Consider the following 26,695-nt stretch of genomic DNA (forward strand, 5'->3'; position numbering starts at 1 on the left):
TTAGTATAATGCTAATTGATACACTCACCCTGAATGAATAGGGCTGGAAGAGAGAGCAACATTGTCCAAGTTTTCAGGGCCCCAGCTTAAGCGATATGAATTTCTTTCAGCTTCTTTGGCCAGAGTCGTTACCTTAATAAGCAAAAAAAACCCTTCATTTTACTACAATAAAATCAATTAATCAACTAAATAATAAAAAGTTGTACCTTGCATAGTAGAACCTAAACAGTTTAAGCATTTTTTAAAACAAAAAAAAAAGGAGTAATAGTAGTGTATTGGTACTAGAAACTCCTTACTGTAACATTTTGTACTTCCTCAAAGCAATATGTTACTGGTCCCAGTGAACAGGAATGCTGTGATTTTGATAATTTCTAAATCATTTTTTTCACTACAGACATGCTTCAGTATAGTATCTTTGAGGAAAATGTCTTCAAGTTTTGTTAGATAATCTGAATATTTGGCCTAGTGGCCGTTAACATTTTTTTAAATATCACCTAAAATGGAGAATATTATAAAGATAGTCCATGTATAACATTAATACAACTTATCCATTTATTTTGGAATAGAGTTTAATATTGCACAATATAATGTGCCATTACATAGAAGAGATTGGAGAGATTTACATCATAAGAAATAAAGCAGCACACACTATGCTATACCATTAGCACAATCCACACAGTAATCTTTTCATATTTCCACGTGTGCCCAACAGAGAGGTGAACTTAAGAGAATTTGCTTACCTGCTGGCTGGGGATTACCACTGTATCATCAATCATGGCACTGTCCCTCAGGTAGGAGCCATGGCTCAGTGTGTGGGACCTGTCTGAACTGAAGGATCGCAGGCTGGCAAGTTGGTAGGATGCCATAGCAATACATCAGCAGTACAGATGATGTTGTAAAGGTGTGGTGACAGATCAAGTGGGAGAATGAAAAAAGCGTGCTATTAGCAAATATGATGCAACTTCCAGGGGCAGCATATACATATATATGTATATGGGGGGAAAAAAACAGAACTTTATACTCTCTGTTATACTAGCTTTCTGACCAAAAGCCACAAAGTCTTTGGATTGATCTTTCTTATTTGCTTCAGATGAAGAACCTAGAGATTAATCTAGATTACAGTCTATTTTATATTCACAAATGCTTTATGCTTGGCTTTGTGGCTTAGTAGTTTCTGTATAATAAAGAGCAGAAATTCCTTATGAAGCTCTTTGAAGGTGCTCTCTCTCCTGCTGTGTAACATAAGCAAACCATACAGGAAAAACAAAATGCTCAAGAAAAGCTGAAATAACTCTTTCTGAAGCTTTGTTCTGACTTGCTCTCTCCCACTGAAACTATAAATGAGTAACCTTGACATTGTCCCCTGGAAGGTACACACAGCAACAYGAATTGTGGCCAGCCACATGCTTCTGTGTACAACAAAATTCCTCTTCTGTACAGCAAGAACATCTTGAGAAAGGCAATCCAAAATGTGAGCACTGTTTTACTTGTAAGTACACACAGCTCTACAGAAAACTGGTTGCTGTAGCAATGAGAGATGCAAGGCAGTAATAAGCTGCTTCCAAGCACTGACTCAGAATTTAACTGCAGGATCCACTAGCAACAAGCAAAAAAGAAAAGAAGAAAAAAGACACTGCAACAAGGATGTATTGAGGTAAATGGGGTTTCTGCTACCAAATAGCACTATTCTTTTCCTTCAGATATTTACTATCTATAGTATTATGTATATTTTTTTTAATAGATCAGCCCCCCTCAGATGTTGTAAGTGCACTCCAATGTTGTTCGATACCTTAACAAATACAGTGCACACATCTGAAGGGAGAAATTTTATGTTTTACACCTCCATGAGCAACGTTCATAAGGACAGCCACACAGGATCAGAAAAATAGATCATTTATGCATATAAGTAGGTTTTTAAAGGATAACAAGCTTTCAGCAGTTGGCAATAAAAATGTCATGTTTGCACTACAGGCATGAAATTTAAATGCCTCTGAATGCAGATCTTGTTTGAAGACAGATTTTACCATCTGAGTCACACCAGTCAGGCTTGATTAATATAGCTACACTCATTCAATATTACTTTTTTAGAATCAATTTTTAAAAGCAAATGGTTATCTTATCTTTATTAAAAATAAATAACACTGAAAGAATGATTAATGCTATTGATCACTGGCATTTATCAATGGCATATTTAGCAAAATCAATGGACTGTAAAAAATTGAAAGCAAATATAAGTATTACACAAATATCAGCCTTGGAAAGAAGTGAGAAAAGAAAATGATATCTCTCTTGCATGTCATGAAATATTTTTCACCTGGAAAAATGGAAGAGATGAAACATGTAAGGTTGATAAGCAAAGTATTACTGGGATTACGCATTTCTGGAATAAAATGCCATTAAAACAAACAATATTTCTGTTGATTTCAGTAGGGCCAGTAGTTCATCCTAGCTGTCTGTATGTAACTTTTTTTAGGAAAGGGAATCTTGACCAAAGAGTATTTTGATTACATATATAGTACTTTATAGCTATATATAATACATACATAGTACTATATATAGTAACATTTTAGTGTAAATTAGGTAGGCACGTTACAATTTGCTTTTGTATAACAACAATACCTCAGGTAAACATTTGTTCTTTGGGTGAAAAATAACCTTCAGTAGCAGACCCCATTTGCCATCATCGTCCTTTATTCATTTTAAAACTTGACACTTTCAGAACTAGTTTACAATGCCATGCAATGCTTGCAAGAAGCTTGCCATCCAAGCTGTAGGTACTGCCATTCAGCTAATGTCATGTCCTGCAGAGATACTGAATGAAAGGAAGTATGTACAAGATTTGACTGCTTGTCCGTATGGTGATTTTGTCCATATTCTTCTGTAAGTACCTGACATTGCTACTACATATCCAGTATGTAGTACACGCATGTAAGTTCCAGCACATATCCATACATTAAGGCTATGGACCTTACCAATAGGCAAGATAGTTATACAAGCCCAACTGAGGTCTGCAGTAAATTTTAAGTTTAAATTTTCTACTACTTAATTTCAAAACTAACGTTGAGGTGACATTGCCCCTCTTTTGGGCAGCGTACCAGTTACATGAAGAGCAAACCAGTAGTTAAGGCCTCTGTTTCCACCAGTTAAGAGGTATGTATATTATTTGTTATTGTAATAGCTCTTCAGGAATCCTGTAAAAAAAATGACCCTCAGTGAGACAGAAAACGTGCCTAAACACAGAGTCTCGTCAAATCTGGCTGTTAATTCCCAGTTGCAGGGGTTGTGGGGCCATCTGCTCAGGTGCAGAGACGATATTTGATCTGTGAAACCAAGGAACACTACAAAGCTCCTGCACAGAAGTGTGCGTCTTGCCCGTGTCGGGGAATGTGCAGGCACCTATCACCCACCCGTTCTAAGCCTTATGTAAACCCCAGACGGCAYCCAGAGAAAACAGCAGTATACTCCAGTCACATTTCTCATCTGGGGAGACCACATTGCAGTGCACATCCACTTGCCAACCTAGACAGAGCTCTAGCAGTCTCCAGTCCATCCRAGTCTACTGCTTGTTAGCAGTACATGGGGTTTCAGAAACCTTGAAAAAGAAACTGCTACCACTGAAAACTGTATAAATCAGCCTTGAAAACATTTCTCTATTTAAAGACTGAAAGCCTTCCTCACACCTGTCACAGTTCAGGAGAGTTAGATGAGACCTACACTGAATACGACTCTTTTCAAACAGTGGTGATCTGATACAGCCTGAATCATTTCCTGCTCTCAATAACCAGAGGGCAAATCCAGCTAGTATATTCTCTCCATTTTTATTCTACCAATCTCTTCCTACAGGAAAGCAAAATAGCTAACTTCTTTAGCAGCACAATCACAGAAGGACAGCTAACAGCTATAGTGGTCTAGTGCAACTCCCCTGATTCTTACTAACAGTATCTTTGCAGGAATCAGGGAACTTTCTATAAGACAATACCTACATCACACTATAACCTTCCCAGACAGAGAGTACTGGTGGATCAGTATTTGTCACTGCATATCCTACTCATCTGGAACTATAACTACCTCCAACAGCAATGTCTTCTCAAAATCAACATTCCGGTGTACAGCAGGCCTCCAGAATGGATGAACAGAGACAGGTGCCATTAGAGTATATAGGGATGACATTATTTTTATGTTATGTAATACCTACCTCGGCATGGTGCTAATGAAAGCATATGAAAAAGAATGAAGGGGAGAGAGAAATTAAATAAATAGGGAAGATGGTTACAAAATAAAAATATATGTTTTTTAAATCAAATTGTTTAATGCATAAGATTATATGAGGACAGGCTGCTTGTACTATCTTGCTTTGCTGAATTTCTTGAAAATCRGTCAGTGTAATGCAATGCAAGTTATATTACAGCAAAATAATTTAAGCAGTCTGTGAAAATTCTTATAAACAGTAACCTGATAGTTACAGAAAATGAGATCATGGAGTTTAGAAGATGCACCTTTTTCGTTTATTCTACCTCTGTGTATCATTTTGCTTCATCTCAACACAATGATACTTGATATGGGATGTTAAATCATTTTCATACAACAGAAAATAGGACACATTTAAGTATCAATTATACGCCAGTGAAAATCTACTGAAATCCATGGACTGTATTTACAAGCTAAACTATTCTAAACAAGAATAAAAACAGGCTTAACACTTGACTGCCCAATCATTCCTATACAATATCTTAAAATAAATAAAAAAAATGTTGTTACTCATTGAAAGAGCATAATAATAACGGTGAAATATTTTGATTTTTAAGCATTCTGATGTAGTTCCTTATCATCCCCTGAGACTCAAAAGCAACAGTCATTTTATTTTCAGTGGATTTATTGGAGCTGTCTAAAAATCAGCATACTCCAAGTTTAGAAGGCCTGAATGATGAGGGATTTAGACATGCTGTGAGGCAAACTGAACTGTTTCCTAACACGTTTTGTTCCAAGAGCAATTCATAGCCTGCTGAAGTAAACAGGATGGATTCTACTGATTTCACTGAGCTTGGGAAATGCTGCCAGAATAACAATGAAGACTGGAAAATGAGGTAGGCTAAAAATCCTTCCAGTTGCCATGACCTCAACCATTTTTTTTCCCTCCTTCAGTGATTCTAAATATGACAAATCTGGACACATTACTGATTTAAACCAGATGCTGCCATTTTTGAACAGGAATGCTTGGTAGCCTCTTCTAAATTAGAACTGTGAGTAGAATATTAATCTGCCAGATTAGGTACCTGGATCTACATTTATACTCACCAGTAAAAGCCCTAATTTTTAAAATGGAACCCTGTATTTTATGTAGACTATAGTGGTGTATTCTAAATTACAATATATCTTTTAAAGTGTAGAGTCTTCTGTCTCCTCTGCCTCATTTTATTTGTGCTTTTATAATGTTTGACTCAAAATCAGAAATACTTAAGTTACAGGCATTATTATTCCACAAATAAATCTGGATCTCACTTCAACTTGTTAGATTTATTCAAGTCAATGTTTTCTGGACTGAACACACCCTCTTATTTCTAATGTAAATTTCTTTTTATTCAGTGCTTAAATATTGTGCTCTGTCAACAGAAGGAAAATCATTCTCTTTCCTGTTAATTTAACCACGAGGATATAGGGCAAGAGTCAACATGCTTGCTGACAATATATTCACTACCAATCTAATGTGGAATGACTAAATCCATTGTTCCCTTCCTTACAGCTGTAGCCCACAAACAACTCAAAAAAGTCACCTAAATGCTGAAGCACTCTGTCTACCTACCCACCCATTCCCTGACTCATGACAGGAGGAGACTGGGATGATTCATAAGCCCCTTCCACAGTCAACTACACTATTCTTCCTTTGCCCAACCACAAAGATAAAAAAGCAAGCTAGGCCTTTTAAAGATCCAGATAGGAATCACAAGCAAATTCTTCCCTAGATTCTGAGTAGAGTATCAGTGCCAAATGTATCTGTTTCCGGACTGGTCAAGAAATATTCTTCCTGATCATACACATTTCTGCAAAGTGACAGTTTGCCCCTGACATTTCTAATAAAGAAAGCCTGATGAGTGCATTCCAGATTTACCTTGATTTAAAACCACTGACAAAGGGACTTTAAATATTTCTAACAAAGTACATCTAGAATTGCTGTAAGCATATGCCCAGGCAAATACCTGTCAGATCGTCCTCCTTCCAAGCTGTACCTCAGGTAGTTCATACCATCTAGGAACTGGCTGCTTGGTAAAGAGTCATCTCCTAGTTCTTTGAGGTCTTCTGGCCTAAGATACTCTCCTCCATCTCCTGTCATTGTGTCATCACCTTAAACCAAACAGAAAGGCAAGAGCTAAGTGCATGCACAAGTTAGATTTCAGTTACATGTTAAGATCTAACAGCTGGATGGCAAAAGAACAAGAAAGCAACTTCCACTCAGGAAACACTGCAATCCACAAGCAATTAATGTACTTAACAAAACTGGTACAACAAGCAGGGGGRAAAAAAAATCAAAATCAAGGTGAATAATCAACTCGATTTAATCTAAATTTTGCTGTTTCACATACCAGTAAGGGGTATACTTCTTTACTATTCTACAAAGTATGGTTTCTCTGTTGTTCCTTTATCTATTTCAGCTCCCTGGTAACAGCTATAATGTATAACTGCCTGATACTTTAAGATGAAAGTTTGATTGTATGCTATGTGTTTTCAGCTGGAAAGGTGTTTTCTCTGGCCCAGTGCCTGATAGCTTCAAATCCTAATTTAAACTCTCCATTGTCCAAACTCCACATCATATGAAGCTCTCTCACCCAAGTTCCAACACTCTTGCACGATCGGCAAAAAATTTTTATTTCTAAAACATGTCAATACACAGAAACTGGAATTAAATTCACATACATAGCTGCTATTGTTCATCAAGCAGAAAGTAATTCAAAATTAATTAAAGTCTAGATGATATTAGACTATCCCATATATTATCCTTTTTGCAAATATTCTGAATATCAACAGATTTCATTTTTTTAGGTCCCAAATTATTTTCCCCAGAAAATACTGTCTATATGATGTCACAATTTGGTTTTCCTCAGCAGACTATTGCCAAGTAGCATATAAATGTTTCTTCTCATCTCCATTTGCAACATGGTTTCTCCTTGCAGTTTCTGCCTGCAGATGTATTTATACCTGTTATGTTTCCAGTCACTTCCCAACCATTAATCACTAATGTATGAGCCTGCCAGGGGTCCAGGGAAACCTGAAGAACCCCAAAACATGATGGCAGCCCACCAAAATCTTCAAGTTTCTCATATTCTGAGTTGCACTGGCAAACATCAAGAACCTGAAGCTCATGCCTAGTTACATGAAGCAGACTTCAGCAGTAATACAGAAGCACAGCCTTCAGAGGGTACACATCAAGGCTGTGGCAATTCACTCTGATATGCTGGGAAGCACCTGGAGGGTAGTATTAAAGGTTAGACAACGGGTATCCATGCTTGGAGAATCCATTTGGGCATCAGGATAGTGACCACTTCTGTGATATAAAGTCCTAATAAAGTAATATTGAGATTAAGCAATTATTTTTTACTGCTGTTATTTCTGTCAAAGCATCACTGTTTCCCTGCAAAACGTTTATTAGCATTGCAAGCTCTATGAGTGGTGCTCACTTCTAAAGGCAGACATTCTTCATTATTCCTTTTAATGAAACCCATCAAACTAGTTTTTCTAGCTTCATTTTTCATCTGACAGACTTGTATGATTTTTCACCTAAAATCAAATAATCTGAGGGCTTTTAAAGAGTTTGTGTATATGTGTACAAATATCATATGTAAAAACGAAGCCTAGATCTTTTTAGTATAATAACAAGAACTCTTGAAAATCCCAGTTGCCTACATTAGCAGGCAGGCTCCAGGCACTGTTTCACAGAAAACAATAAAATGCATTTAATCATTGCATGTTTCCTGTCTTCTGACAAATGATGCCTCCTATTTCCTGGGAATGTCGTATTATAAAGCACAGGGCTTACTGAAAATTTGGAAGATATTAAAGCAATGCTGTTAATCAAACAATAAAAGGAATTTCAAGTTATATTTCAAATAAACTAGATACTTATATTCATGCCAGACATTCTATCCATAATAGAAACAAAGGCAAAGTCTTCACTGCTTTCATCACACCCACATCCTTTACCAAAAAAAAAAAAAAAAAAAAAACAAAACAAAAAAAAAACTCTACTCATATTTTAACTCTGACCTCTCATCTAAGAGTTGTCAATAATGCAGCTAAGTAACACTAGCTGTTTTGTATGACGTGAACATCTGCAAACAGTAATAAGATTATTTATGAATAATTTACAATGTCTTCTGAACATCTATCTGTTGGTATTACAGCTTACGTGCTACCCCACTAGTCATGAGTCAATCAGCTGGAAGTTCAAGTCACTTCCCACAACCCTTGGTGCCCTTCCATCTTTCCTTAATAAGAGAAACACCCTCCTCCCACCATCTCCTCCCATCATCAAACAAAACAAATAGTGTGCAGCCTATCATATGAAGAACAACTRGTGTGCTAAGTCTAAATGACTGTATAGCAATGTAGCATTTCATGCAACTATGGATACCTTAGCGTCTGAATTCCTGATCTGCAAGGCAACCGCACATATGCAAAACAAATTATTYTGAGTCTCTGTAACAAGCACTTATTCATCCTGCCAGTAATACTGCACTGTCATTTAAATATCTGACACAGCTATATTCCTGAGTCTCAATCAATTATTTGTAATGGAATTTGCACAAAAAAATACAGACATGTTATCTGCTGAGAAGTTATATATTCAGCAGACCATGATCTTTCTTCATACAGCAAATCTTACCAGACAGTAACCATGTAAAGGTGCAAGAAATTACCCTTTTTATCATGCTGGAAACAATTCATCTGCCATCACATTTCCCATCAAATTAATGACAGTCATGTTTTCACCACTTACTAAGCAGTTCATGATGCATACAGCACTTGATATCGATGTTATATAATTTCCAGCACTGATTAGGAACTTACAGGTGGATTTCAACAGGTTACTCACTTAGTGATTTACCTTCTAATTCCCTGAAAGAACATGTTCATTTCCTCAGTATCAGTAGACTTGCAGAGACTTACTTGACACGAGAAAATGGACTACAAAACACTGGCTGGTTTGAGCTTGCACTGTACCCTAATTACAGAATTCCTGTTCATCCTTCGCCACATCACTGCCATTGCCCATCTCTCAAATACATCTAATGATTTTGTTCAGATCTTCATTTCTGAATATCTTACTCTTTAGGGCAGTTTTGGACAGAAATAAAATGCACAGAAGGAAGTATTATGTACCTGGACTCTGCTAAAAGAAATATTAATTTAGCTTCTAAACAAAAAAGTGGCAAGTATTCAAGTTCTTATATTTGCTGTTACTTTTTTTTTTTTTTNTTTTTTTTTTACTTTGTAGAGTGCAAATAACTCCTAAATGAGTTATGCTCCTTCTGAGCATAACTCAGAAAGTGTCATGGTCTCACTGCACTCTCACCAATGATCTGGTCAGTCTATTCGTTTCCAGTGACCAAACTAACATCTTTGAAGACATTACAAAACTTGAGGTTCTTTCTTCTCTCCTCAGAGAACAGAAAAGATGAAAATCAGAGARGGAGAGAGATCACTTGAAGTGAGATGATGTGAGAGGTGAAAGGAGAACTAGAAAGGGTCAAGAGTTGCAGAGAAAAGGTATCACAAAGTCAGTATAAATTTAGCAGGTTATAGGCCTGTTTCTAGGAAGAAATGAGTTTCTAGGAACTGTGTATCTGCTAAACAAGAGACTGAACATTTCTATGAGGTGTTGATTGTGTTCAACAACTATTAAATCAATTGGCCTCTTCTGCAGACCTGTGAACTTGGTACTTTGCAGGACGGGATACAAGATGAGTAAAGAGAGGGGAAAGGAGGGTATAAAACTAAATGAAGAGGTGAAAAAGATACAGTAAATCTAARAAACAGAGTGGGAAAATTAAATAAACTTAAGGATTTGAATTCTATGCTTAAGGCAAGAAAGGCTGATAAATTAACAGTGGACGAATGAGGACGAGGCTGATCATTGTTAGCAACACTATTAAATATGTATTTGTCACAATCAAGCCAACTAATGGCACACCTATTGCGAGCAGTGGAGAGTCACACAGGGATTATTGGACTGGTGAATCCCTACGTACCACAGCGCAGAGCTGTGCAGACACACCTGCCCAGGATCAGAAGCAGTAGAGCCACAACTAACTATTGAGTGCTGTGCAGGAGCAAACAAACTGTGTCTCACAGGGGCTATTAACCTAGGAGCAGCATCATGCAGCTGACCTGAGCATGTATCCCTGCATAACTCTGCACTATGCTGTGCAACTTGGTACTAACTAGGGAATTTCGTGATGTGCAGTTTGGTGTTGCAGATGCACTCCAGGAAAATTGAACATGTTGCTCTGAGAAATTTAAAAGTCCTGAACATGAAGGAACTTTAAGACATTGCTGAACACAGAGACTGAACTAAAATAGCAGCAATGGCATCAGTCTTTTGAGTTTCACAGGACTCTGACAGAGTCAGCTTTTTTTTTTTTTTTGATTTTATGCTGATCACATATTATTTCTGTGTATTATCAACCCACAATATCCAAATACAGCAACATATCTCAACTACTAAGTTTTAAGATCCCTGTTAGCAGGAAAGGAAGTACCTGGGAAGATTTTTAACATCTGATGCCCTCTCAGTTAGCAAATATTTGTCTTACCTTCTAGTACAGAGGAAAAAAAAAAGCAAATTTGATACTGATGATTTCATAAAATCAGTAAGGTTGGAAGGGACCTCTGGAGATCATCTAGTCCAACCATTTCACATGTTTGAACATAGGAATTGAGCACCATAAATCACTGAAAGGACTACAAATCAGCTACATGCTGAGACAATAGATCTGCTCCTTCAGTGACAGAGCTGAACACAGACTATTTTATCCCATCATTATAATTGGAGGACCACAGTGATGCTGTTGTATTTTGTCTCCTATCTTTCTAAGGGAGTAGTATTTCCTTTATAAATTACAGATTAAGTAATGATTATGAGCCACTTTGAAATCTTTCAACAAAAGCATGTCTGAAATGCAAATAACATTTAATAGACAGTAGTTTGGGGCACTCGGACATGTGCACTTCTCCACTTAGCCTGTCAATTTTGGCTCATGGGAGAAGCGTTTAATTAGGATATCTTAAACACATCAGCTTTGTTCAGAACTTATCCTGTCTACTGTTATCAGGGAAACATGCAAATGTTTGATCAAGAAATCAGATTAAAAATGTTCACTGTATGATTCTGGATATCCATCTACAGAGTTAACTTATTTAGAGAAACCCGGACAAAGCTGTAGTTCCCACAGTTTTCTCCTGCTATGTAAGAGAAACAAATGGCAACTGCAGTATCAGAATTCCTGCAGTTTCTCACAAAGCACAGAGAGAATAAAGGAAAAGGTTAAAAGGGGGAAAGAAAAAGGGCTATGATAAAAACTGCCACAAATTCCTTTTAATAGATSTTTTTAAAGCCACATACAGTTATGTGAGTTTGCCAAAATAACTGTTTTCTTTGCAACATGCAGATAAGTCTACGGCTCCCCATATAAAGTGCTGCTTCCTAAAAGTAACAGATGGAGAAGAGAGCGCTATGGCAAACATGAGTTTTTTATGGAATATATAARCCCTGAAGCACCTTTAATGGAGTATATAATGCAGAGTTTCTCTTGACGCTTTCCGTGGAAAACTTTGGTTCTCAAAGTCAATTCACTGTTTAATGGTCCACACACATTAGAAATTTTCCAGTGTTACAATAACTTTGGCTAATGCTCTAAATGTCTGTACTTTTAGCCAGTCAGAAAAACAGAGTTTTACACATGACTTTACACAAATCATCACGTAAGCTACTGATAGCTCAATGAAGTATTTGCAGAAAGAGAAAGCGAAGCAAATGAAAAGAAAAAAACTATACATCTACCTTCCAGGGACTCTGCAGAGGGAAAGACGACCAGATTCTGTTTTCTCTTGAATTACTGTACTGCAGAATTAATTCTAATATTTGACAGGTGGCTGCTATGGCATTTACAAAGCTGTTATGTTGAAACTAAGTAACAAAGAATACAAGCACTGTCTTTTTAGAATTTGATCAGGACAAACTACTTCTCCCTCTCTAAGCCACCTTGGAGGTCACAGATACTAACTGGCATGTTGGCAGTCTGAGGTGTGGTCGTGCTACTGGGCAACGTACATTCAAGCTGGGACTTAAATGAGTTCCTTGTACGGTTTCAGAAGAGAAATAAAGCACGTTCCACAAAGAATTCTTAGTAGGAAATGACATTAAAAGAACATACTGGGGAAAGCRATGGAGAACTGATTTAGTTTTTTGTTCCAACAGAACACTGCTTTCTTCTTACAAAAGGAGAAAATTGACCCTAATTAAGATCAAAATTACCTATGAAAACAGGAAATTTCCTCATAATTTGGAATATTTAGATCAGGCATTAAGCAAGGAATCTCTCTGCGAGAGTTATCGATGACTCAGAACAAATCTTTGATCAAAAGTCTGCCTGCATTAGAATGTAAAGGGGAAGAAATCTCTTTGGCTTTTTCCCAAGGATACAAAGTGTTTTCTGATTTTGCCTTTGTGAAATTCGTATGGCAAGTACCAGCCTTTATGTAGCACTTTCAAAAAAAAAAAAAATGTACAATGTCATGTACTGACACACAAGTCATCTTTCACGATAATGTTGGTTAGAGGGAACAACAGCCATGACATTTTCTCTACACAGAGTGCTCATGTTCCTCTGATTGGGAGGACTCATTTTGACTACAAAGTATTTGTAAGTACTGTCAGCAACCATAAAATCTTTAGCTAATTAAAATTATAGTAAATGTAAAAACAACTAGTTTTTATCAATCATGTGTGGGAATAACATCTGTTAGCTTTAAAGATTAGTTTAGATCAGATAAATAAGACTATTCAGAAACATATTTCTCCTTTTTTATGTGCTGATCATGATTTAGATGGACTATTTGCTTCAGTGAACAATCTGTTGTAGGCCCCTATATCTTAAATCTCTGATGAAATTACTTGATGCTCATAATTGCTCATATAATAATAATTTAGGAAAATAACATATAGATAAATGTAGTAGTATCTCCTGGTTATGCTCCTGCCTTACTCCTCCTTTGCACTAACAAATCTGTGTTTCTACTTTTAGTTATGCCTACACATTCCATTCACATCATTTATTATTGCTAATCTGGTTAATTCTACTAATCTGGTTAGTTCTATGAAGAACACTGATGCAAATGAAAAACACCGGTTTCTTTAAAACTTTTACCAAAATATTTGCAGCCTACCTATAATCTCCTATTTTTATTATTAAAATGTTGACAAGTGAGCTCAATCATCAGCAAAATGTATTCCACCAAGAATAAAATTAGTGTCTTTCCAATGACAAACTCGGACTCTTAATTTGTTTATAGAGCTACCACCTTCTTCAATGCAAAAATCCCAGTCAACTCTACTTACTATTTTTTTTTACACTTCTTAGCAATACCATCAACAAAGCTATAATATTTTTAAAAGTATAAAAATGGATTGGCTTACCATAATACTGAGAACATTTAGTGTAGACAACGTAAGAACAAAAAAAATAGGAACTAGTTTTCTGATTTCCTGTTGCATTTGCACATCTAGCACTTGAAAGTAAAAACAAAAAACAAATACAACCAAAAAAAAAAMCCCAAAGCTCATTTTGGTCATGCAACAAATAAGAGAATATATATAAATTCAAGAATGCTATGTAAACAGAAACAACTTTTCAGAGTAGCATCTCTTTATCTTGGATGACATTGCTAAGATGACCAAGCAAAAAATCATTCTCATGACAAACGTTTTAGGGCATTTAAAGCTCAAACTTTATTATGAAACGAGGGACAGATATTGGCATGTTTTCAATGTGGGCATAGTAATTAATATTTTAAGAATTAGCTCTTATTTACCAGCTATTCCTTTGTAAGTACAGATTTCTTTCCCTTCCCTGATTTCAGCTTTTGATAGATAGCTTTAGATTTATTTCCGTAAATCAATGGGCGTTGTCWACATTTTATCCTAACATCTATAAAACGGTTGAGTTAACTCAGCGGCAATATTCTGGATTTACTGTGTTTTAAGTCCCAGCAAYAGCAACTGACCTAAGTCTAATCAACAACAGTTACTGGCTTCAACTTTAACTTCCAGACTTTATTATGAAAACTCTGCCTTAAGTCTCATCTATTTAAGACATTACTTCAGCGGAACTCTGTGCACACACAACAGCAACAAATTCTGCCCAGATTTAACTGCTCATTTCTCACACATATGACAATAATATTAACATACTCTAAGGCCATGTATGATGGCAACTCAGGAAATTCACTGCCACGTCTTAGCATCGTTCACTGCAGTTATAGATGCTGTTAAGGAATTCAGTATGTTTATCAAAAAGCAAGAATCAGTTTCCAGACATATGAAGCGATACGTTTTGACAAGAAAATATTCTTAGGTACCAGAGCACAGTACCATTTTATAATAACAGTGTTCAAAGTAATACCTAGGTAGCTAGTTAGTTACAGGYAGACAGTTACAAAGATAAACAGACAGATATATGACAGATATATGCAGTATTTTTTTCACAGATCCCAAATTGTCAGGCAAAGCAGCTCGTCACTATTCTGTTCTACAAGTGGAAGTCAAAGACAATTAGAGTGATTTCCACAAAGTCATCTAAGCATCAGCAGCAGTGCCAGGAATAAATTCCCGACCCTATTAAAGTGTCTATCTGTAAAGCAGTAACTTCTCAGTCCTTGACTTTGGTCTTTTATGAGTGTGGTTATATCTGAACTAGATGTACTAATCAWTTTGAAAATTCTGTTTATTGATATTTTGTCCAGACTGGAAAAAATTAGGAAACTATCTTTTTTTCAGCAAGAAATAGAATTTCTTTCTTCTTTCTTCCCCTCCTCCCCCAGTAGAAATCTGTTGGAATCAGATATGAACTAGCTGTGAACTTTCTGGGGGGAGTCTAAGGTCACATTTTTACTGTACTTCAGCAATGCAATAGTTCAAGTATGCCACCTTGTCATTGATTCACATTCAAAAASGGATAGCAAACCCCACTTTTAGGCAGATACTATCATTCTGAGTATGTTCAAATGATGTAATACCATAATTTTGAGTAAGCTTGAAAGCAAAGGTGGAGAAAAAGGAAAAACTTTGTGAGAGGAAAAATGCGACAATCTGACTATGGATGATTACCATATATAGTGATTAATGTATATTTTATTTTGCAAATTATTCAAGGCTATGTGATGAAGTTGTTTCCATTTTTAGAACAGCTTCAACAAATTCCATGTCCTAATGACTTTCTTCTTAGACAACTTATTTGTACATTCTTTTTTAAAAAAAATTCAAATTTAAAAGAAATAGACTTTTGTCTCAACCAATCATAAGGTTGAATCTTTAGCAACTTTTAGACACCTTGTGATAGGGAGGCTTTTTCTTCTTTCATACTGTGATTCTGTCTCATCCACTATGTACTTAAGACTACTTGCTAGACTCTTCCGTTTGTATATCCCTCCTTTGCAATTGAAATGTCAGCATTAATGATTGTGCRGTGTTGATCTACCTTTATGGAAGGAGCTTCAAGAGCATACCGCCATTAACAATAGCATCCCACTTCTTCACTATTTCTACTTTCTCCTGCCTGCAAAAGTAGCCTGGTTGAAAAATAACTCAAATACTCTTCTTGTATTCAGCTTTGTAATTATATGATTACAATTGGCTGGTTTAATGTGTCATATAAATTTATTTCAGAAGATATTGTGTCACTTTAAAACAGCCAATAACACAGCATTACTGCAACCTTATTGCTAGCCTCTTACAAAGACGATACCATCACTGAAAGGTTGATTTCTCCAGTCTTCCAGTTCCCTCCTACTTTAAATTCCTGTGATTATCACCCCTGTCGGCAATTTTTGCAACAACCTAAATACTTTTTGCCTCCCAAAACAGTTTGTACAGGGACAGCAGCATGAAGCACATTCACTGTTACCAACCTGGTTAGCAACCTGCAGCAGGATCACAGAAACACTGTCAATGASTGCTCAGTACAAAGTCCCGAGCAGCAATGTGCCAGAGGACCTATTCATATCCTGCAACGTACTGACAAGCAGTAGGTGTCAGATGGTGACAGAAAGCAGAATGTTAATGTAATGCATTGGAGAGCATTAGTCATGCTAGATGGCCACAGTAAGTCCTCCCATACAATTAAAGATACAGGTAATAAATCTTTTAGATTTTCTGGCTTCCATTTTTCCTTCCACCTTTCAGGAAACATAGGCCCAGCCACACCTCAAAAGTAACAAAGAGTAGTAGTGTTAGGCATTCAGATTAAGCATATTCATGATTCTTCAACACAATAAAATGAACAAACAGTTAAACAAAAAGAGAAAATTTGCATGTCTTACTCCATGAACTTCTGCTAACAGCACCTGTGCCACTATATGCTTCCCCATCACTGAAGCGTTCATCATCAGAGTGTTTAAATGCTGTACAACATATAAGTTGGTTTCAGAAAAAGGACTATCCTATAAGTTAATGCTGTAGAAGCAGAAAGACAGTACTATGCTTTGTGGATTTTAAGATGGTTAAATGGTGGTTCCCAAGAATGGCAGAAAATTAAACAATGTGAACCCAAGGCTACAAGCAGTTTCAACGCCTTTTATCATCTTCATTAYACAAGTAGCTGGATGCTATTCAAAAGCAGAAAATTCAGCATGAACAAGCCTGAGAGTAATTAACGGATTATGTTGCAGTAGAAAGTAACTTCTTTCTAAATACAAACAATTTAAAACACTTGTTTCTCTTTGCTTGCAGCTTTGTAAGCATTAAGAAAGAAATATCAGGAGCCCAAATATAGCATTTTATCAAGAGAATAACTAATTTAATTTCCATTTCAAAAAAGTAATTTAAAAACTTTAGGACTATGAATATCATTAACTTCTGGTGTAATTCATAACCATAAGTGCCTTTGTGTTCTTTGTGAAAGAAAAAAAACCCCAACAACTTGGGTTCCTAAATTCCTAGGGCTTTTCAAAATTACAGTGACTCTACAAATTGCTCCTACGAAGGAATAATAACCATATGATATGGCATATGTAAGATACTGTAATATTAATTAACATTGCCAACAGTTAAAAAGAAGTTGGAAAATTCATGCAAATGTAGGTATCCCTTATGAGAGATCATGATTAAAATTTATTACAAGGTCAGTCATAAACATTTAGAAATGTATGTTCTTAAGCTATTTCCTTATTTCTGTACAGTATGAAACTGCAGTACTTTATCAATCCCTTCAGAAGTTCACAGAAATTTTCCTGGGACTTAGCTAAGTGATGCAATATATGCCTCCTGTCTGTACATGGAATAGAGTCTGAGACCAAAGTGCTGAAGTTAATAGCATGTTGTTACTTCATGTCATGTTATTTTATGTCATGTATGTCTTTTGCATGTGCCAWAAGGCCCCTAAGGGAACTTCTCCCCTTCCACCTTATGCATCTTCTTACAGGAATGCTTCCAATTAAGCAAAACTCTTCAATATTTTTATCTGAACTAGGTGGCAATCCAGAAAGTACTCAAATACCTATTTACAGGCGAATCCAACCCAGTTCTGGGATAGCTTTACACTTGAATTTTAAATCTCAAGTTGAGAAACGCTCACATTTGAGGAATTGGCTCTGAAAAGATTTTAAGTTTGTATTGAAGAAAAAATTATGGATCTAAGATCCTGGTTTGGGTCAATATTTGGCACCCCTATTCAAATCCCATAACAATCACATCATTTTAAAAAAAGCTATTGCACAGAACAATTTCAAGAACTGCAAAAAAAATGTCTAAGCACTTAAGTAGCTATGTTGAGCCTATATTATAGGTGGTGTAAGTGATATGGAACAGGAACATAATGAACTCACCTTCTTCATCTGAAACATCCAAGACCTCGGTCATTGTTTCAGGTACATTTAGCTTGTGCTTTTCTGTTACAGTCTGCAAAGACAAAATCATCAATCCTCAAATCAAACACCAAAAGAAGAAGCAAAATTTACAGCAGGGTATTTTCAAAACCAGCAGCAATAGGATCTACTGAGACATTTTATAATGTGCTTCTCCTTCCCTCCACTTTTATTTTTCATCTTTACTCCAAAAGCCCTGTTCTCTGTGCTACTATAAGGTAGCGTTTATTCTGGCAGAAATGCACAAAAAATAAAAATAACGAGTGGGGGTTGGGAGAGAAGGAAAAGAAAAGAAAGCTCTCAGTGAATTTATTTATAAATGGTGCACATAGAATAATTCAGCTCAATGTTTCCAAGATGATTTTAAAATGAATTAGGTAATGTCTACAGACGAGCTTCACAAAAGTTGTATGTCGCATATGGAAATTATTAAATTGTAAAGCTCTTGGAAATGGAGTTAAGAGCAATTGAAAATTTTTAAACTAAAAAAAGATGTGAAATATTTAGACAGATCACTTGAAACAGCTCTTCCACCAAAAAGTATACATTGTGTACAAATGAAATACTTTTCATAAATCACATATATTCCCCTAAAACATATATACATTAGAACAAAATTATTCAGAGATTTTGCTATATTCTGTGCACTTAAACTTACAAATATCACAATACAAGGCAACTATGGACCAAAGACAGCCAGGATTATATTGTTTAGGTAAGAGAGAGCATGCAGTAGGAGAATGCTCTAAGAAAATTTTTTTAATCTGATTTTAGGAAACAGATGATGTTCAGGAACACTGAATCAGGAACAGGGACATCCTCTTAGCATCAAAATACATACTGCAGAAGATGAAGAACATAGCAAGAGAAACTGTGAGAATTGTAAGGTATGAGAAAGTTGCCTACAGGAGTCTCTTCAGTGTGTTATTAAAACACCAAAGACAAAATGTCAAAACWTTTTTTTTWAAAAAAAAAAARRAAAAAAAAAGCAGTAATCAGAAACAGCATTAGTCACAACAGAAAAATAAATGTTGCTCTGGCTCCATCCTGATCTGTAGCTAGTCAGCTGAACTGAGGAGCTCTGAAGGGGAGTCAGCACATCACCCTTTAGGGTATGTAGAAGCAGATGTGCCCCTTTGGCACGGAAGGGAATGTTAGGAGGCCACATGTCTTGAAACTCCCCACTGCAGTAGTACTTTGCTCTCAACTGAGGATGGGATCTATCAAGCATAAATTAATGCTATATGTAGAAGCAGTGAAAGAGCATAAAATTTGAGTGATAATTAATGTCAGCCAGCTATGAGGCTCTTACGCAATGTACACTTGGGAAAGGTGCCCACTGATACCAAGCAGTGAAGTCAATAGCAACCTTTGTTATGCAAAACTTACTAGGCATTTCCAGATTTAGTTTTATACTTCTACACATCTAACAAACTAATAAAGATAGTACTCTTGACTGTTATAAGATACTGCATTTTTATAAATAACAAAGTTGCCACTAGTGTAACCATTTTGGAAATCTGATTTTAAAAGTCTGCTTTACATTTTTGAAATATATTAAGTATGACGTCAGTTTTCAATTCACTTTCCTGAAGCACAGGGAAAGGACAATGCCATTTGCTTCAAGTGGCAATCCCAATTAGGGCCTCCTAAATTAAATCTTACTCATGATTCAAGAAATTAATTRTTTCTGTTGCAGTGTTTTTCCTAACACACGCTCTGTGTTGAAAAATTGARTTTGCATTCAGCCTTCACCAAATGCCTCCGCTAATATATCCAAATTTCTCCCCTGCATTCCCATGGCTCCACTCAGATAGAAACGTCAGGCAGCAGTGGAGTGACAAAGCCAGCTGAGACAGGTGGAGAGCATGCTATCGTTAGGTGATATTGTCCTCATCTCTTCCACAATACAATAGTAAGTACAAATAAATCCTAAATCAAAAAAATCACTGAATAAAGAAAGAAATAAACTCAGGTGAACGGGGCAGCATATTTTTCAAATGAAGTGGAAAGCATTACATGCAATTGCCAATTTACTGGAATTGTAATTGTAATTACACAAAGGGTAATCCAAATTCTCTACTGCCAGTTTGTATGCTCCTTGAGTAAAAACAGCTTAAAGGCCAGAAAAGCAAACAAAGGCAGAAGGATGTGCTTAAATTCTAAAGAAAGKGGAAAGAACTGAACCACCCTGAAGTCACAAATACTAGAATTTTTTGATTACTATGATTTAAATTTATATAACATAACTTGGTTTCCAACCCTAGGAATCCCTTTGATTAGAACACTGGAGTGAAAAGACGTCAGAATGCTATAGTATACACTACAAGTATAGAGTAACTTCACAAAAACTATGCCAGGTATGTTGCATATTATCTTTTTACTAACTTAGATCTGCAGACCCTAGTAATTAAGCCTTCTTTATCTTGATGTCAATTTATTCACAAATTATGTTTGTACAAGCCCTGTATAATAACAATCTGGTAGCTGACTAATGCTCTCAATACTATTATTTATTTACAGAGAAGTAATGATACTTAATTTCTTTCCTGTTTTTCCTTTCAGTATCAGAAAATTATTACATAATCTAATAACTGAAATAAAGAAAAAAGTTTGGAAAATAGTGTGTGTGTGTGTGTGTTTCATAAAAAGAATTCGTATTGTCATCTGAACTAAGCATGAATCATTAACATTACAGCAACTGTAATGTTACATCAATTCCCAATAGAAGTTCGCAATTCATTTTCTTAAATAAATTTTATTATACAAAACTAGACATTTTTTAGATGATAGGCACATTAAAAGTATCAAATACCCACAAAATTTGAAAACCAAATCTAGGCATATGAACGGCCCAATTTGAAAACTGTTCAATGTATATTTCTCACAGTCACTCTGAGAACAGTTACGCACTTTATTTTAGAGGCTTTACTTCAGGCTTCTGTATTTTTAATTTTCATTGTAGGGCTTTCTATATGCTGACACAGAATAATTCACATGTATGTATATAATCCTATAGGTACATTCAGTGATTTCCTACTCAGCAGCAGTATAGAATGATTGATCTCAAAGCTCCTCATCTATCTATTTGCCCACAGAAAGTCTACGCCTATTTGTTCAAATATCCCCAAGCTTAACTGTACAATAAATCTTTCAAAGTCTAGCTCATTCTACATCAAATACATTGGGCATGGATTTATTTTCTATTTTATCTACAACTGCTGAATAAAAATAAGCGGACTGTATTCTCCCCATTGCTGTATATTCACATGGTTCCACTGGTGCAAATAAGAGGAAAGTATGTTCAAAGTTAGACCAAAGGCTTTGGCACTGGAGATTTTTCCTCATCTCAAATGCCAGTGACTTGAATATTAATAGAGCATCAGCCCGTCTAACATCCTCCGTGTATTACTCTGCTGCAACCTTAGAGAATGAAGTAGCTATGGTGACAGCACCTTTTTTTTTCAGCGCTAAATGCTATGTTCTGGGTTGGCAGAACCATCCTCACCATCTGGAGAACTTTATTACAGGGAGCGCCTGTTATTTATCCCTTCCTTTTAACACTTCTTCAAAATTATGTTCAATCAACATTCCCCACCATCACCAATGCCAAGGGTTTACATTTTGTATATCCCTAAAGTATGTACAAGATTCAGACAAATTCACATCTGAACAATTTGCTGAGTTTACTGAAGGTCCCACCTGACCTTTTAAAACAGTGCTTCTCTGGTTTGGATTTACAGTTTTGTACACAGATGTATGTAAGAGAAATCTGAAATCTTGTACTGTAAGTATTAGAGGTCAAGTATGCAATTAAGTTTGAGTGTTTGATTCAGTCCTAAACCTCAAGCATCTGGTATCTGATAGAAAGGTYCATTACCCTCAAAGTTTAAAGAAACATTTATCCAAAGTAACTCACTCACGTTTCATAGTGTAATTTCTATTATTACTAAACATACCCATACACAAAAGTATGCAATACGCAAAGTAAACGTTCTTATTAAGAGACTTCTGGAATTAGGCTGGAATTCCTTGTCCAATCTGATCCAATTCCTTGACTCAATCTGATTTTTACAGCTCATTAATAAATCATAGTCCACTCTATTTATAACTTATGTCACGCTACTTTTATTCCATCTTCCTTAGTTCGCAGTGGGACTTGCTGTCAGAATGCGACAAAATCAAAACTATTTTCCCATTTCTTTCCAAAATATTTTGTATTTTTTCCCTTCCCTTTTACTCTCCTTACTTTCCTCTACGCCTCTCCCTAATTGAGTAGCAGCATCTTCTTTGGATATTTCATCTTGGACCTCTTAAACAGCTGCTAGTTCTGATAGGTTTTCTAGACTTCTAATATTTCTTRCATTAAAAAAAAAAAAGCATTATCTTAAAACAGAGTTTCAAGATAAAATGCAGTAAGAGAAATTTTTATTCACATTTTTTTCTTAAATGACCTACTGTTTCTAGTAACAGATACAGATGGGAGCTAAGATTCCAAAGAGAGAGACCCTTTCCCTCTCACAGCATCAAAATATACTCATTTTTCCTGGCTTAAAGCAACAGTATCAACTTGCTGACATTCAACACTTACTATTCACAAACCACAAAGTCAAAATAGAGACCACTGAACATGTGAGCATTGGGAAAATAAGGAAAGATTTTTCCATGTTTTGGGAAAACAGGATCCATTTGAACTGAAAGTAACAAGTAAAAAGAAGATTGATGCAATTCAGAGTCATCTAGTGAGCATCAGTAAGCTTGGCACCAGCCCATGGCTGGTACAGTCCAAATGCTAGAAGCCTGCTGTGGTGTGCTGCAATAGCTGAGCCTTAGCAGGTGTCACCGAAGTGTGGAAATGTAAGGAAAGACTGAGAAGTAGATGTGACTGTGGAAAAGAAAAATAGAGGCACAGGCCAGGATCTAAATGACTCCCAAACTTCTAGGAAGTTTGGATTTGCAGCTCAGATCCATGCCTAGAAAAAAAATTTACTCCACCTTTGAACAGTTTTTGCCATCTATATTCATGTAGATTTAGTTAGGTAACTTAGAGAAGCCTGATGTATTGCACACAATTCTACATGCTTAAAAGATTCACTCAAACCATTGTAGCACTTTTGCAAAACTCCAGTAGAAAGGCGGGGGGAGGGGGAGGCTAACAACTGAAAATAAACATGGAAGAGATACATGGAGAGTCYGAGGTAAGAAGAGAAAGACAACATTCTGAATAGAGAGGAGAGACATTATAATGCATGTACAACTCACAGTTGTGGTGGTGGTAATCTCCTCCGTTACAACCTTCAGCGTATCGACCACTGAGATGTATCCCAGACGCCTTGCGATAGCTAAGGCAGTGTTACCATTCTGAAGAGAAAAAGAGAGAGAGAGAGAGAGAAGGAAAGAGAGAGAGAGAGAGAAATGAGAGGGAGGATTGTGATGTGAACCAATGAGATCACTCTCAACACTGCATGAGCCAGCATTTCCATCCAAAACAAGTCACAGCCTAGGAAAATCACTGTTTTTTTTACCATTACATCTGACTCTGTCTTTGTAACTTCTTTAAGACTATAGCCCTGATTACCATGGCAACACAACATACTTGCATCTGCCTGCTAGTCTAAATAATAAAAAAAAGTGCTGTATGCTTTAACCCTGAAGTAGTCAAATTCCTACTACGCAGAACGTGTCTTGCCTGCAGACGCTGATGTTTTGTTTTGCATAAACTGCTTTATATTAGGGATATTCTTCTAAAAAGGGTTTTTTTTTTTAATTTTACAGCTTCAGTTTCAGCGGTAATTGTTTAAACCTTTAGCAGGTACAATGTTCCTTTGGGGAATACAAGACTATAGCTGTATTCTCCAAATACACTCATATCCTTCCTTACAACAAATATATATGCATAATAAAAATATACAAAAGCTAACAATGTAACAGACACTAAAACAACCCCAGTCTTGGTTTGAGATTATTTTCCATTTAAATAAATTTATCTACAGTTTAAATGTTCATGACAGAGCTGCACAACTCATCAACTGGATATTAAAATGATAATTTAGTAATTATTTAGGACAATTTATTTCTCCTTCATTATTTGAACACTAAGGTAGTCTGAGAGACAGCTATTTGCATACTTAATTTTACAAACTTAGATTGTTACTGTAAATGATCATCGCCATCTGTCTCATTACATTTGAAATTCTACTCAAACTGTCGCAAATTATGGTCCACAGTAGCATAASGCCACCTACAATAGGTAGCAAAATTAATGAACTTTCTTATGAATAGAAGAAAAAAAATTAAGTAACAGAAACTAGYTAAATCATCTAAGATTTCTGAGGACACTTCTTCCCTGCAGAACTGGCCTATGTGACTGGCACCCAGCTCAGTTTAAGTGACCACAGAAGTCGTTCTCAGTTACTTGGTTCTACATGGCATGGTAGTCCATGCTCCTCATGTCAMTGAACTTGGGGAGGGAAGGAAGGGACACATTCCACGGTCCTCTGTAAAAAGATGCAAGCTGAAATGTTTTATTTTATTGAACTGAAGGAGAATGTGTCGGCAAACTGGAGGAACCATGGAAAGCCAATTTAAGTCTCCTTCTGATGGAATGATTTGTCTTGCAACACCAGCGCAGTGTGTAAYCTGAGGGTTTCTCTCTACCTTAGTGCCAGCTTTTGTTATCTATAATTTAAGTTCTTTTAGTTTAATTCAGCAACTCTAAAGTAATACAGGGTGTGTGGATTAGCAGCACAGAGTGAATAGATTAGCATCCTCACAGCATGAATGGTTTGCCCATTACAGTCACTTGCTCTTCAACTGCCTATATCCCAATCCCATATTCCTGTGTCAGCTGTCTCAGGTTGAAACTCTCTCATAACTCAAGCTAAAAATTGCTATGTTTGGACAAGAACGGAATTAGCACCTGAGAAAGCATGCACRCTGTGCAGTGAAGGTACATCCTTAAGACTGTGTTTGGATGCAAGTTAGATTTGGGCTATCACAGCTGTAACAAGAGGACTGAAAGCAATTAAAGAGACCTTCAACTGAAAACACCTAGTGAAATTCTAGTCCCAGAAGCTGACTACGACAAGTCCCTTAATTGACAGTCTGGCACGTAAACTGGTCTGCTGGATACCTTCACAGCAGTTTATTCAACGTGGTTGTTCCCAGAACCAAACACAGCACCAGCACTGTATTTAAGAATGTGCAATGTATGCACATGGTAATCTGAGCCACTCTGGGAAAGGACATACAGATTTTGGACCTTCTGGCTGTGTTTTAAAGGTTGTCCAAGTAAATGTGAATAATAACAAGATTAACACAGAACAGGAGAGTTATGTTCCTGCTTTCAAATCCATCAAATCTGTCCAAATCTTCAAAGAAACCCAAGTTCTGAATTCCCCATGATTTTTATTAAAAAAAAAATCTTACCATGACATCATTTTACAGACAGAAAAGTCAAGTCAGAGGGGAACTAAACAAATACGGCACAACTAGTTGTGGCAAGGCTGTCACTGAAGTTTAGAAATCAGTTTCCTCATGTCATGTTTAGTTCAGTGCACAATGGGTTATAGCTGATCTGAGCTACCTTAAGAGGATAAGGAGAAGGAAAGGAAGTTACATTTACACATCTGACAACCAGCTGTATGAGGAATACTTTCATGAAAACACAGGCTTGCTCTCAACSCCCAAAAAAGGAAAGAAAAGAACTGTCCAGGAAAGCAAGTCCCACAGGCACTTCACAGACTTACAGTGGTGATGGCATTAGGCTTGGCTCCATGTTGAAGAAGAACATTGATGATGTGAGTATGGCCTTGTTGAGCTGCTTGGTGAAGAGGGGTGTAGCCATTCTGTTGTTGATGGTGGTTACCATAAAAGCAAACAAAGAAATAACAAGAACCATCAATAACTAGTTTAGATGCTTCATTTTGCTTCCTTCTCCTTCTGAGACACTTGAATAAAAAATTTATGCCATCAATTTACCCAAAGATAATAAATCTTCAGCAATAATAGCATTTCTTTCCTAAATTAATGAAAACATAAAGGAAGATAATAYTCATAAATTATCTTACATCTCACAATATAAGCAATTTCCAGGAAGACAGATAATCCCCTATTCCCCAAATCAGAGACAAGGAGAAACAGTAAAGTTAAAATGACATGCAAAAGACACAGAATCATAGCAGAGGCAGAGAACATTTTTCTTCATCTCACCTTTTAGTTTTTAAAAGCAGACAAAGAACTTGCCTTTAAAATATTTGAGTCAATTTAAAATATTTATAATTTAACAGCAGTGATTGAGTCCATTTGCTTTTAAAAAGGCCAACAACCTTTACCTACTACAAATGTCAATAAATTTTAGCTTTACTTCGGTTTCAAAAGGCCTGGCCAAGCCATAATTACACTGAAAAATATGTACATGCTGTCTGTACTAATAAACATGTTTAATTCTGTATATTTATCTCCTCCAGTGATTCATTCTGATGTTACACAATAAAGAAACAGAGCCAGAGTAACTTCAGCTAGTTGACTGGAGATGGTATTGTGCAAGTCTGGTCAGGCAATTCAT

At 36.3% G+C, this 26,695-nt stretch overlaps 1 protein-coding gene across 2 annotated transcripts in view; it reads right to left on the bottom strand.

Moving 5' to 3' along the window:
* The window catches only part of ANK2 (ankyrin 2), a 158,376-nt gene that overhangs the window by 57,973 nt on the left and 73,708 nt on the right, over positions 1–26,695 (bottom strand). The window contains exons 21-28 of one of the 2 annotated variants that reach the window (XM_085309110.1): positions 25,878–25,976; positions 23,392–23,490; positions 18,091–18,163; positions 16,588–16,668; positions 6,195–6,339; positions 4,196–4,207; positions 741–828; positions 29–132 (exon numbers count right to left, since the gene is read on the bottom strand). In XM_085309110.1, the coding sequence (XP_085165236.1) occupies positions 29–132; positions 741–828; positions 4,196–4,207; positions 6,195–6,339; positions 16,588–16,668; positions 18,091–18,163; positions 23,392–23,490; positions 25,878–25,976 (701 nt within the window). Of the gene's footprint in view, positions 1–28; positions 133–740; positions 844–4,195; positions 4,208–6,194; positions 6,340–16,587; positions 16,669–18,090; positions 18,164–23,391; positions 23,491–25,877; positions 25,977–26,695 lie in introns of both variants that reach the window. The other variant, XM_085309103.1, reaches the window with a different exon arrangement.

This window comes from Rhea americana, unplaced genomic scaffold, assembly GCF_003343005.1.
Source record: "Rhea americana isolate MKP2758 unplaced genomic scaffold, rheAme1 scaffold_106, whole genome shotgun sequence".
NCBI classification, from domain to species: Eukaryota; Metazoa; Chordata; class Aves; order Rheiformes; family Rheidae; genus Rhea; species Rhea americana.